Raw genomic sequence first — 15,100 nt, 5'->3', positions numbered from 1 at the left:
TCTAAACAATAATCATTCTCAATGCTTAGCAATACAAAATGGTGTCTAGAATTCCTACTATCAATAACAAAACTATATCCCACTAACAAACTACACCAAATTTTTCAAACCAATCTATACTCTATCTCACGCTATCTTCTACACTTCTTGTCCTTCGGAAGGGACGTTAATCCGGGGTCCGGTGTACGGTGAGTCACGCCGTGCACGTTAAAGATCCTCTGCTGGTATTCGAACAAGAGTAGGCTAATTGCTAGCCGCCACAGAGTATAGGTTCATAGAGATCTAGATTAGGATAATGTAGGGCACTAAGGCAATTCAGTGACAGGTCAAAATTTTTTTTTTTTTTTTTTTTTTTTTTTTTTAGACATAGAGATAATCGTCTGTCCCTCTCATATTAGATCATTTGGCGATGACGAAATGCGAAATTGCTCCCTATTTAGTGCCCCGACCCACCCCTTTCCCCTTAGTGTCCTAGGCTCGGTTATAACCGGAACAAGGACGTTAAGCCCCATCAATCAATCAATCAACAATCGGGCAGGCTCAGTTGTTCGGTTGTTCTCCAGCTTGCTCGGATGAAGGAACACTCAGCGTTACAAAAAGGTAAATAAAGGTAAACAGTGACCGAGCTGAATAAGTTTGGGCCTAGCTGCATAAGTTAGGGTTGCACTGTTGTACCAGTATCACGTATCGTTACAGGGTATCACAGTACAGGGCGACGTACTGTGTTACGGTGACTGTGACAGGTACCGAGACAAGTGTTTGCCGTGTTTTGGTAAACGGGTGACTTGGTCAAAGGGTGTCTCGGTAAAGGTACGCAGTCACGGTGTACGTGTGTCGCGGTCAAGTTGTCGTGATCACATAGTGTTGCGGTATAGGGTGTACGCAGTCACGGTGTACGTGTGTCGCGGTCAAGTTGTCGTGATCACATAGTGTTGCGGTACAGGGTGTACGGGTGTAGACCTACATTGTGATACAGTTGGTTTATCTAGGTAATAGGTTGTATTCAGGCTATCATAGTGTTAGATATTTACCAGGCGTAAATTAGGTAATTGTTACATATATATTGAAGTCAGGTAGACTAGCCATTGTTTTGTATATATTGTCGGCAATGTTTATGTTTTCTTACAACAGTTAGATATATATTGGGTCCAAGATGGAACTTGGTAACGGACTGTAGGCACGCAACCGTTACATTACTATTTGGAGATGAAAACCTCTCTTTCGAAGAAAATAAGGAATTGTTTACATGTATCCAAAAGTTTATAATTGATACTAAACGCTTTTGATTTCTTACATAATATGTTTCATCACTTTGGAAATTACTACCTCAGAGAAAATCATAATCATGAAAGATTTGATGTAGTTAAATTAAGCTGGCAAGCCCACTGCACTTTCACCTAATCCCTCCTCCCTGCACACCCTCCCTTCTAGTTAAAAATATTAAGGATAATATATGATCATATCTTTCTTTTTTCTTTTCTCTCTCTCTTTCTCAGATTTCGTTTATTGCTGTCCATCTCAATAATGTAAATTCCAATTGAAGGAAGTGGACTAGTGTAAGCTTTCAAGCTTGTTTCCATATACTGTTTCTGTTTGTTGTTGTTACTAAAATGCTGTCATATACTCTACCAAAAGAAACGAAATAAAGTTTACATCAATATCCTCTGTTTAATCACCAGGAAAATGTACATATTTTCATTAATATAGTTTTTAATTTGATATTTTCATAAAATTCTTTTCAACTAACTTATTTTATATTCAGCTATCATCGCTTCACTTGCTGAATTTAAATGATATAATTTGTTCAGTCATACCACTATGGTTTAACTCACCTGAAAGGGAGGCTCACGAGAGCTATTATTAAGGGGCATCATCCGTCATGTGTCGTCCGTAAACTTTTCTAAGATGTTGATGAAACATACCTGAAATGACAGGTAAAAGGTCCTGACCAAATATGTGAATATTTTGTGTGTGAAGAAAATTCAAGATGGCCATAATGACCGCCATCTTTAAATATGTTTTTACTTTATAACTCGAATATTCAAGTGACGTTTCTGAACAAGATTTTCTGTTTCAAAAGTTCATTCAATTTACAAGATGGCCGCCATAGTAATTATCATTTGATGATATATGAAAAATTATGTTTTGTTTGTGGACAAGATAACTTAAGACTTTATTTTTTTGTGATGAAGAAGTAGATAAAATTTGGAGTAGTTATAATAAGTGTCATTAATCGTATATATACCGTAGCTGCTACAAATTGCCGCTAAGGGCCTTATAGGGGGACTATCTGGTCTTGCTGCATAGACAAACCTTTAACAAAACTAACACAGTAATCCAAATCGTCAGCTTAATAGGCAGAGCATTATCACTTATATTGACTTTCAATCTTGGTCAAAAAGTATATGTTATTAATTATAATGTATGGTTATTTGGACCATTGATGGCTAGTTTGGCATGTGTCCTTTTGTGACCTCACTACAGGATATGCAAATAAAAAATGTACAGCATTGTTAAGAATTGATGACCACTTTGACCTGTGACCTTTTGATGAACTATATACGTGCATTAACCTTTGACATAACTTTGCAGTATTATAGGATATAGAAATGAAAAGTGTAAAACATTTATATGGATGACTTATTTGACCTATGACCTTTTGATGACCTATATATTTTAAAATATTTGACATAACTATTCAGTATTATATGATATAAAAATGAAAACTGTATAATATTGATAAGAACAGATGACCCATTGACCTCTAGTGACACATATTTTGACATTTGGCATACCTTCACAGTGTTAAAACATATGCAAATGAAATGTGTACCATATTGATAAGAACTGATGACTAATTTGACCTTTGACTTTTGGTAATCTATATATTGACCTTTGACATAACTTCATAGCGGCAGACGAATTCGACCTATGACCTTGTGTGACTTTATGTTGACCTTTGAAATACCTTTACAGTAGGATATTAAGTAAAAAAAATTGCCGAATTGTTGTACATGTACATTGCTAATCAATTTGATTCCCGTGTCTTTTGTATTGACATTGACGCAAAGTTTATTTGACATATGACCTTTCGAGACAAGGACATTTTATCAGAATTAAAGATAGAAAGGATTAACACCTTCCTGTTCGGAGGTTTTTGAGGGGCTTTGTAGGTAAAATGAACAAGTTTTCTAATCTATATTTTCATAATTTCAATCTTCCATGTGTATTGAGTGTATATATACCAAGACAGGGTATTACTCAAAGTTTATTTTCCTTTCAAAATTTTAAGTCCCCTGCCGTTTGAAAAACGGGGGGACTATAGGTTTACCGTCCGTCCGTCTGTCCGTCCGTCTGTCTGTCTGTCACGCAATAGTTGTCCGGACAACTCCTTCTAAAGTATAGCTCCGATTTTAACGAAACTTGGTATTCATGATCAGTATAACATGTAGTTGTGCATCCTACATTTTTTTTTTGAAAAACCAGTTTTCAAAATGGCCACCGACTTCTCATTGGTCGAGACTTGTCCGGACAAATCCTCCTAAAGTACTACTCCGATTTTAACGAAACTTGGTATTCATGATCAGTATAACATGTAGTTGTGCATCCCAATTTTTCTTTCCGAAAAAAAAAAATCAAAATGGCCGCCGGCTTCTCATTGGTTGAGGCGTGTCCGGACAATCCTAAAGTACTACTCCGATTTTAACGAAACTTGGTATACGTAATCAGTATAACAGGTAGTTTAAAAAATGGGAAATAAATAGTTGCACTCCTGGGTCAGGCAGGGGACTTTGTATTGCTGTTGCAATACTATCCAACCTTGTTCATATATGACCTTTCAACTAGCAAATGTCAAAGGTCAAAGGTCACAAATATCACATTTGTTATGAAAAAATGTGATTTTTAGCTCGTCTCTTCGAAGAAGAGTGAGAGCTTATGTTGTCACTCCGGCGTCGGCGTCGGCGTCGGCGTTGGTTTTCCAAATGTTAAATTTTTGGTGCAAGTGTTGAAAGGCATAGTAATTTATGGTAATATGGTCCCTGCGGGGGTCAAACTATCCCCTGCCGGAGTTAAACTAAAAGATTTTTTGGAAAAAAAACAGATTTTGGAAAAATTTTGGACTTAAGTTAAGTTTTTGGTGCAAGTGTTGAAAGGTATTAATACATCACTTTATAATTGTACTAGGGTGCTGATAATTGGCAATAGAGTCCCTCTGGGGTTAGACTATCCCCTGCCAGAGTTAAACTAAAAGATTTTTTTGGGAAAAAACCAGAATTTTCAAATTTTTGGACTTAGAATATTTTTGCGTTAAGTTTTTGGTGCAAGTGTTGAAAGGTATTAATACATCACTTTATAATTGTACTAGGGTGCTGATAATTGGCAATAGAGTCCCTCTGGGGTTAGACTATCCCCTGCCAGAGTTAAACTAAAAGATTTTTTTGGGAAAAACCCAGAATTTTCAAATTTTTGGACTTAGAATATTTCTGCGTTAAGTTTTTGGTGCAAGTGTTGAAAGGTGTTAATAGAATATTTCTGCGTTAAGTTTTTGGTGCAAGTGTTGAAAGGTATTAATACATCACTATATCATTGTACAAGGGTGCTGATATTTGGCAATAGAGTCCCTATGGAGTAAGAAAACCCCTTCCTGGAGTAAAACTTCAAAAAAAAATGGATTTTTTCTTTTTATTATAAATCTGTGTTTTTTGTTTTTGTTTTTAAATCTTTGGACTTCGTGTTAAGTTTATATTGTGAGTGTTGAAAGGCATAGTAATACATGGTATTAGGTTCCCTGTGGGGGTTAAACTATCCCTTTCCTGAGTTAAACTGAAAGATTTTTTTGAGGAAAAAACACATTTTTAAAAAATGTTCGTGCAAATGTTGAAAGCTTTTTAACACATCACTTTATGATTGTACTAGGGTGCTGATATTTGGTAAAAGAGTCCCTATGGAGTTACACTATCCTTTCTTAGGGGTGAAAATGAATATAAAACAATATGAAAAACGTCACAATAGACAATTTATACTGGTCCACATTTTTCAAGGTAGACAACTCTCATTAGGATATGTTGTCAAAAAATTGAAGAAATATGTCCAAAAGTAATTACATTTGTGTTTAATATCTTCATTTAATCTACAACAGCATAGCTTGTCTCCCAAATGTTTGTCAATAAATCATTTATATATATATATAAATTGGTATGGTTTTGAAAATTGCATGAATTCACAAAACATAATCTGATCAAGTAAACAATATAAATATTATTAATGCAATTTGCGAAACCATTCCAATTAATATATTTTAATTATTTATTGACAAACATTTGCGAGACGAGCTATGCTGTTCTCCAACAGCTCTTGTTTATTTTTGGCTTATTTTTTCACACATATAACAACATCATGAAGGCTAAATAGATATTGCATTTTAAGTTACGAACATATACGAAGATAGTCTTATGAGATGACTTAGCAAAAGCCTGAAATAAACTTTTAGTGAAAGGTTTTGCACCGTGGGGCCGCGGTGGCCGAGTGGTTAAGGTGTCCCGACACTTTAACACTAGCCCTCCACCTCTGGGTTGCGAGTTCGAAACCTACGTGGGGCAGTTGCCAGATACTGACCGTAGGCCGGTGGTTTTTCTCCGGGTACTCCGGCTTTCCTCCACCTTCAAAACCTGGCACGTCCTTAAATGACCCTGGCTGTTAATAGGACGTTAAACAAAACCAAACCAAACCAAATGCACCGTGAACCTATATGGAAAAAGCAACAAAATTCAGATTTTTATAGCATCTAAGTTCTTTCTTGGCATCTCCTCTTTTTATTGGTATAAATCCTTTTTACACCAAGAGCTTTTCGTTTTTGACTTTGGGTGGTTTATTACCAAAAACATAATGATATTTCACGTCGTTTTCTGCAGTTTTTTTACCGACGTTTTTCCAACAAAAACTGAATGGTTCTGTTTAATCTTGAACTAACTATTAAAAAAAGTATATGACTATAAAATAGAGAAATCACTTGTTCCGTCATCTTCGCTAACCAAGGGTAACCCTTGGTTAGCGAAGATGTAGTTCCGTTGGTATCAACTTTTTATTTCTAAGATGCATATAAAGGGCATTTTGATGCGTTTAAAATTAATGGATGACGTTATAAAAGTCATATCGGTACGATAGTACTGATGCGAACGGGAAGGTGTTGAATGGCCATAGTATCAGCATTGTTAGTTAGTGAACATATATATACTAGATCTTCAATCGGTTTTCAAGTTATCGCTATACCACCTGACGAAGTGAAGGGAAGTAACTCTGATAGATCAGATTTTTTTACGACACCTCAAGGGTGAAAATTGTGGAATGAAATAAAGGATGGAATAAAAGTCAAATTTAAATGAATTTAAAGAATTATTTTGTATCCAGGAAGACGCACACCATCAACAGGTATAAAACATTGCTGTAAATGGGCCAACGGACATTCTGCGGACTACGATCTCCTTAGCGATGAAGAATGCGAAACGTAAGATTAAACTTGGTAATTTTGTCGGATTTGCGGAGTCGCTTGTCAGATTCGTATCTAACGTGCATGGTTTCACACAACTAGTTCAGCCAATCAGCTGCTGCTTCTCCTGAACCTAGTCCCATACATTTCTACCAATTTCCCTGGCTACTTAACATACCAAATAGGTTCTTCCTTTATAGGAGAATACCGAGTAAGGTCTTAAGATTTGAAAATTAACAAGAGATCCCAGAGGGATCTTGGCGCCCACCAATGAATGATCTTTATAGGTTCCATGTCAGATTGATCTTCTCTCTATTTTTCCCTTCCTCTTACTAATCTGTGTAAATTGCGAAACATCCCTCTAGTACTTTTCAAACAAGGGCAACCTATATAGCGGTAATGGCTGTCTGTCGGCCATGTTGTTTTCAGATTGGTCACAAAATGCAATACGAGAGACCAACGGGAACATACATATGGAACTTGAGAAAGATCCCTTAAGTACCTTCTGTAAAATAGAGATAACAAACTTCAATTGTCAAAATCCAGGATGGCTGCCTGTCGGCCATGTTGTTTTCAGATTGGTTCCAAAATGCATTATGCCTAACTAGGGACAAAGGGAAAACTACATATTGAATTTCAGAAAGATCCCTTCAGTATTTTCTGAGAAATAGCGATAACAAACTTCAATGGTCAAAATCCAAGATGGCTGCCAGTCAGCCATGTTGTTTTCTGCTTAATCCCAAAAGGCAATATGCACAACTTGTGAGCAAGGGAAACCTACATGTGAAATTTGTGAAAGATCCATTCAGTACTTTCTGAGAAATAGCGATAACAAACTTAAATTGTTAAAATCAAAGATGGCTGCCTGTCGGCCATGTTGTTTTCCGACTGGTCCCAAAACGCAATATGCATAACTAGGGCCTAAGGGAAACCTACATATAAAATTTCAGAAAGATCCCTCCCGTACTTTCTGAGAAATAGCGATAACAAACTCTGATGATGGTGGGCTAAAAATGCACACTCCTACTAAAAAATCACAGGCGCAAAGGCGGGAATTCCCCCGATTTGATTTCCCCGTTCACTGGTTATCAGAGTTACTCTCTCTTATGTGCTATTAAACCTATCCAATAACTTGTGTCCACTCACTTTTGGGTCCGTTAAACAAAATGGCAACAGTCGCTATCTTAGATTTTGAAAGTTGAAAATTAGTATAGCTATTTCTTAATACTTGAAGGATATTTCTCAAACTTCAGATAAGGGTTCCCTTTATTTGGTCACCTTTAGCTTTGATATTTCAAATTTGCTATTTCTTGAGAGATAACAGAACGATATCCCGCAACGTTCCTATGTAGGTTTCCCTCGGTCCTTAGTTTTATCTTATTAATCTCGAGCCTTATTGCGAAAAGAAATGGCCGACATGCTTTCATCTTGGATTTTGACAAGTGAATCTTGTTACGCTAATTCTTGATAAGTGCTTATCGGGATCGTTCTCCAATTTCGTAGAAAATTGGTCCTCAGTTATGCTTATTCCATTTTTCGACTGAGACTGAAAATTAGTTAAGTTTTGAGGAATGGTAACTATGTTTTTTCCCGAAACATTGGATGTCATGGAAACCAAAAGAAGACCTATGATTATATTGTCCAAACTACTACTCGTGTAATGGTCCATAGCCCATCAGTCCTGATCAATTATATCTTTTTGAAATTGAATGTACCATCAAAACAAAGGCTGACATTGAACCAAATACGACTCTGCTGTCCAAAGTCTAAATCTACCATCTCTGTCAGTGTGGACTTATCGCTATCTGTTAATGTTACTTTTACTTATCATCCACTGAAATGATTTGTTATTTCTTATGTTATTCAGATGTTTAAATCATAACGAGCCAGGTCTGATTTTAAATGGAACTTGCAGAATCATTGAATGGCACGGCATAGGATCGGGGAACTGCAACCCTAATACAGGAAACATTTGCTCAAGAATACAACGTTTGTTTGTAATTCGAAAAAAGCATGGACAAAAAGAGTGTCGGCTTTGTGTCAAGTGTGAAGGAGGTAAGTAATCGGACGGACACACAGACTACCTATGACACAACATTTTACAGTACCCATAATTTACAGAGTAAATGACAAAGTCTGTTTCTATTGACCAACACGTTCATAAGACATAATTAAGTTAAAACATTACATAGGTAATCGTTTACACAGTGTTAAAAGATATGAAATGAAAAAACCCAAGAAGATGATTATGTTAAGGGGAATTATGTCCATGATGATTCTGGTCAATCTAATTATACCATTGAAGGTCTAAAAGATAGCTATTCAATTCCCGGTGCCAGTGTGTTTGCTTAATTTATGTCCGGAATAAACCATATGGCGTATTAAGGTACAAAATAGAATATATACTTGACATACTTGGCATTTATAAAATTGAGTCACTGTGACCTACTTTTTGACTGAGTATTTCTCCTTTTTTTTCAATCGGTTTTACTTTCAATATTTCAAAACATGGAAATTATGAAGAAGGATTCCAAAAACTTCATTAAGTTTCATCAAAATTAGGCCAGTCTCCACTTTGGTACCCCTCGTACATCGAAATGGTCTCTTATCTACAAAAAAATAGTAAACTTGTCAATGTATAATACATAGAGGATACATGTATCTAACAGTGTCTTCAGTAATACCAAATATATTTCACGAGTGGGGCTAATATTTTGATATTTTTTACGAGTGCCCAGCACGAGTGAAAAATATCAAAATATTAGCCACACGAGTCATATTCTGTTTATTACATTTTTTATCAACGAAAAACCTACCCCGTATGCTAACTAGGACTACAGCGATAATTTGTTAACAAAAAAAGTAGTTTCCCCTGTCCAGGTGCTGAGATATATGTCGGGCTTTCTGATTGGTCAATTATTTTGGTATTTTCTAATCATTAATTGGTCAAATCAGCAAAGGTGATATTTTTCACTAGTTAGAATGAATAATTTTTGATATTTCACCGGTAAAAATGTAATAAATATATAAATTGTAATTCGTCATCATCGCGGAAACCCGCCAGACCGCTGTTCTTGATTGAGCACCAAGTGCTATAAAAGTCTTTAAAAGATGGCTAATCTCGATTTCGTGCTAAAAATAACCTACACTACCGCATCGGCACACGTGAGGATACCTGCAAATCTTACATTGAACCAATAAATATTATTCAATGGCAAGAGCCAAGATCGCTCTGCGATCTCGTGTTAAGAAGGGCTGGACGAATACCTATAGTATTACGCAAGATTCATATACAGAGGTTCCCTTTGGCCCCTAGATCGTTCGTGATCAACTTCATATGTTGGTTCCCTGTTATCAAAATGATAAAGAGGATGATGGGAAATAATGAGAAAGCAGAGAAAAATTAGTTTTCAAAGGACTTATAAAGATCACTCTGGGATATCTGGTTTACCTACAACGGCGGAACTATGTACATTTTTTTGTATATTAAATTTGTAGTTTCTTGTCCCAGTCTACATTTGCATTCTGTACGGTACCGGATTTTAATTCGCAAGAAATTCAACCGAAATCATGAAAGACAAGTCAGCATAGACGTGACATCTTTGTGGAGTAATGTACAGTACTTAATGAACCTGAAACTTGATTCAAAAGTCATATCGGTGCCAGCAGTCTATTGGGTTTCCGACACCGATAACATCCTGTTATAAGATATTTTGTTAAACGCGCTATGACCACGTGGTTCTGCAGCCGGATGTTGCTATTTCGGACTTTACAGACAAAATTATTAAACCCCTTTACCGACGGACCCGGGTACCCTATAGATGCGCGATAACGTAGCTGTGGACGACGGACGGACAATTTCTGCAGACATATGGTCGTAGTCAGAGCTACGATTCCCTCCCATTGACGAGTGTTTCAAAACAATGAACCTCGAAAATGCTACAAATAGATGTTGTCGTGTAACTTTGAGTTAATACATGTATTTAGTATAATTAAACATTTCTAATGCAATTTTAGCAATGTATTATCCTACCGTCACATCTGGTAATCTTTAATTAGCACATTCCAATATTATACTACTCGGGGTTGTCTCCTGCCAGAGAGCAGAGTAGGCAGGGTATGACTATTCGTTCTAGTGTACCCCAGTGCTGCAAAAGTTGCATGTAGTCAAATACATTTCAAGCAGGACTTCCACAAAATCCTCTGCCTCGTCATCCACGTTTTCACCCTAAATAACTGTCTGAATATGTAACCCGACCGAATAATTCTAAATATAGCCGTTCATGTGATTATATTTTTAGTGTTCATAATTTGATGTCATTCTGAGAATTATTGAGTAGTAATCCTCAATTTTAAAAACTGACCAACATTTCTTGCTTTTCACACCTAAACAAGGATCAAAGCATTATTAACAAGAGGCCCAACGGGCCTTAACGGTCACCTGAGATTTGAAATATTTCAGTTAATTTAATTGACCCTATTTGGCCCCACCCATCAGTCCTTGGGGTCAGTCAGGGCCAACATGTGCATATTAAGCTGTCATCCCTTGCTGATAATTTTAAGAAAGTTAAAATGAATTCCAATAGACATAAAACAAATGATTGTCAAAGATATGAATTCCCTATATAAACAATCGCAAAGTTTACCCTCTCCCAAGGGGCAAATGTGAAACCCCAGGGTCATGAAATTCACAATTCAAGTAAAACACCATAAAACCATTACTTCTATGAAAAGTTTTTGATTCTATCTGATATAGGTATTGAGAATAAGATTTTGAAATTTCAGTCAATTTGACACTTTTTAGCCCCGCCCGTCAGCCCCTGGGGGTCAGTCAGGGCCAACATATGTGTACTATCAGCTGTTATCTAACGCTGATGATGTTAACCAGGTTTGAATAAATTCCAATACAAATCCAACAAATAATAGCCAAAAATGTGATGTCCCTATAAAAACTATAGTAAAGTTTACCCCCTCCCCAGGGGCAAAACGGGAGACCTAAATTCACAATTTTGGTAAAGCACCATAAGACCCTTCCATCTATGGAGATTTTTTGATTCTACCAAATATGAGAGTAGAGAAGAAGATTTTTGAAATTTCAGTCGATTTGACCCTTTTTAGCCCCGCCCATCAGCCCCTGGGGGTCAGTCAGGGCCAACATTTCCATACCATCAAAATGTTATCCTATGGTGATAATGTTGACCAGGTTAGAATGAGTTCCAATACAAATCCAACAAATAATAGTCAAAAATGCGATTTCCCTATATAAACTATAGTAAAGTTAACCCCCTCCCCAGGGGGCAAACATGAAACCCCAGGGTAATAAAATTCACACTTTTGGTAAAGCACCATAAGGACCTTCCATCTATGTAGAGTTTTTGATTCTACCAAATAAGAGAGTAGAGAAGAAGATTTTTGAAATTAAATTTCAGTCAATTTGATACTTTTTAGCCCCGCCCATCAGCCCCTGGGGGTCAGTCAGGGCCAACATATGCATACTATCAAACAGTTATCCAACACTGATAATATTAACCAGATAAGAAAAATTTCCAATACAAATCCAATAAATAATAGTCAAAAATGTGATTTCTCTATATAAACTATAGTAAAGTTTACCCCCTCCCCAGGGGTAAACGTGAGACCCCAGGGTCATGCAATTCACATTTTGGTAAAGCACCACAAGACCCTTTCATCTATAAAGAGTGTTTGACTCCACCATATCTGAGAGTAGAGAAGAAGATTTTTGAAGTTTTAGTCAATTTGACGACGGACGACGGACGACGACGGACAAAAGGCGATTAGAATAGGTCACTTGAGACTTCGTCTCAGGTGACCTAAAAACTTCATTTAGGCGCGATGCCAGTTGTGATCATCAGGAGCTAAATGTAGGAAAAATTAAATGTTGTAAATTCCTTATCTTGACTTTGACACAAAAATGTGATAGAGTCTTAAACTTCAATCCAAATCACATTTAAAGTTTATATAAAGTAATTTTCATTCCAAAACGAAATTCCATATAATTGACATATTGTAACAATGTTTTCGGTTTTGATCAGGTACATCACATTATGATATGCACGGTACTGAAGTGAAATGTTTTGCACCTACGGTTGAAGTGCCGCCGAATATCATGACTACGTCACGAAACACGCCTACATATGAAGTGACGTCAGATATCATGACTACGTCACGAAACATGCCTACAGCTGAAGTGACGTCAGATATCATGACTACGTCACAAAACACACCTACAGCAGAAGTGACGTCAGATATAATGACTACGTCAGGAAACACATCTACAACTGAAGTGACGTCAGGAAACACGCCTAGATACGCGTCAGATATCATGACTACGTCACGAAAAATGCCTACAGCTGAAGTAACGCCAGACATCATGACTTCGTCACAAAACATACCTACAGCAGAAGTGACGTCAGATATAATGACTACGTCAGGAAACACACCTACAGCTGAAGTGACGTCAGATATCATGACTACGTCACAAAACAGACCTACAGCTGAAGTGACGCCAGATATAATGACTACGTCACAAAACACACCTACAGCAGAAGTGACGTCAGATATCATGACTACGTCACAAAACACACCTACAACTGAAGTGACGTCAGGAAACACGCCTACAACTGAAGTGACGTCAGATATTATGACTACGTCACGAAACACGCCTACAGCTGAAGTGACGTCAGATATCATGACTACGTCACGAAACACGCCTACAGCTGTAGTGACGTCAGATATCATGACTACGTCAGGAAACACATCTACAACTGAAGTGACGTCAGGAAACACGCCTAGATACGCGTCAGATATCATGACTACGTCACGAAAAATGCCTACAGCTGAAGTAACGCCAGACATCATGACTTCGTCACAAAACATACCTACAGCAGAAGTGACGTCAGATATAATGACTACGTCAGGAAACACACCTACAGCTGAAGTGACGTCAGATATCATGACTACGTCACAAAACACACCTACAGCAGAAGTGACGTCAGATATAATGACTACGTCACAAAACACACCTACAGCAGAAGTGACGCCAGATATAATGACTTCGTCACAAAACACACCAACAACTGAAGTGAAGTCAGGAAACACGCCTACAACTGAAGTGACGTCAGGAAACGCGCCTACAACTGAAGTGACGTCAGATATCATGACTACGTCACAAAACACACCTACAACTGAAGTGACGCCAGATATAATGACTTCGTCACAAAACACACCAACAACTGAAGTGAAGTCAGGAAACACACCTACAACTGAAGTGACGTCAGGAAACGCGCCTACAACTGAAGTGACGTCAGGAAACACGCCTACAACTGAAGTGACGTCAGATATCATGACTACGTCACAAAACACACCTACAACTGAAGTGACGTCAGGAAACACGCCTACAACTGAAGTGACGTCAGATATTATGACTACGTCACAAAACACACCTACAGCTGAAGTGACGTCAGATATAATGACTACGCCAGGAAACATACCTACAGCTGAAGTGACGTCAGATATCATGACTACGTCACAAAACACACCTACAGCTGAAGTGACGTCAGATATCATGACTACGTCACAAAACACACCTACAGCTGAAGTAACGTCAGATATCATGACTACGTCACAAAACACGCCTACAGCAGAAGTGACGTCAGATATCATGACTACGTCACAAAACACACCTACAGCAGAAGTAACGCCAGACATCATGACTTCGTCACAAAACACACCTACAGCAGAAGTGACGCCAGATATAATGACTACGTCACAAAACACACCTACAGCAGAAGTGACGTCAGATATCATGTCTACGTCACGAAACACACCTGAGGATGATATAAATGTTACCTGTGGCCATTGCTGTGCAAAAAGAAACGCGAGCAAGATCCTCAGTCTGGAAGAATTAACAAAAGTTATAGATGAACTGAAGCTTCAACTAGCTGTAAACAAAGCCAACTTGTCTGCCAACCGACGAAGACTTGTCAGTGTGTATGACTCCCGACCCAGCAGTGTTGCCATGGGAAGTGTGGCTATAGCGATTTTGGCGGTACTGATTGGCTTGGTTGTAATCCCGGACATACTCAGCCTCGTCAGGTTCCTTTACAGACATCGAGAGAGACAGTGTGTCTAGAGAGACGCACTGAAAACATTCAATGGGAAGGGGACATAACAACGGGCGCTACTTGCTAAGGCGGTATCTTCGACGTTCCATGCCCTCGGGGGAACTGTCCTGTTCGCGTAGGAACATATACAATTAGAACAATGGGGTGACCCCGGGGAATTATAAACACATATTGTGTATTGGTTTATAAACGTGGGGTGACCCCGAGGAAGGATATACAAAACATTAACTTTTATATACAGGGTGACTCCGGGGGAGGTATACAAAACATTGACATATATACGCGGGTAACCCTGAGAAAGATAAACGAAACACTGACATTGATTCTATACATGGACCATAGCTAAAATATAAGTTGGTTGATATCTGAGGAGGATATACATGGACCATAACTAAGTGGGGTGATCCCAGGGAGGATATACATAGACCATAACTAAGTGGGGTGATCCCGGGGAGGATATACATGACCA

General features: G+C 37.9%; 1 protein-coding gene across 1 annotated transcript; it reads left to right on the top strand.

The window, feature by feature from the left end:
* Positions 1 to 12,614: 12,614 nt before the first annotated feature.
* On the top strand, positions 12,615 to 14,639 carry LOC117344161 (probable GPI-anchored adhesin-like protein PGA55). The gene has a single exon (XM_033906815.1). It carries the CDS (start codon positions 12,615 to 12,617, stop codon positions 14,637 to 14,639), a length of 2,025 nt encoding a protein of 674 aa, XP_033762706.1.
* The last annotated feature ends 461 nt before the right edge of the window (positions 14,640 to 15,100 follow it).

The sequence above is a fragment of the Pecten maximus genome, chromosome 15 (assembly GCF_902652985.1).
Source record: "Pecten maximus chromosome 15, xPecMax1.1, whole genome shotgun sequence".
In the NCBI taxonomy this organism is placed as follows: domain Eukaryota; kingdom Metazoa; phylum Mollusca; class Bivalvia; order Pectinida; family Pectinidae; genus Pecten; species Pecten maximus.
The sequence above is the reverse complement of the archived record's forward strand: the minus strand, read 5'-3'. Positions and strand labels throughout refer to the sequence as shown.

Coding starts and splice junctions, on each gene's coding strand:
- LOC117344161 (XM_033906815.1), top strand. CDS start 12,615: ATGACTACGTCACGAAACACGCCTACATATGAAGTGACGTCAGATATC.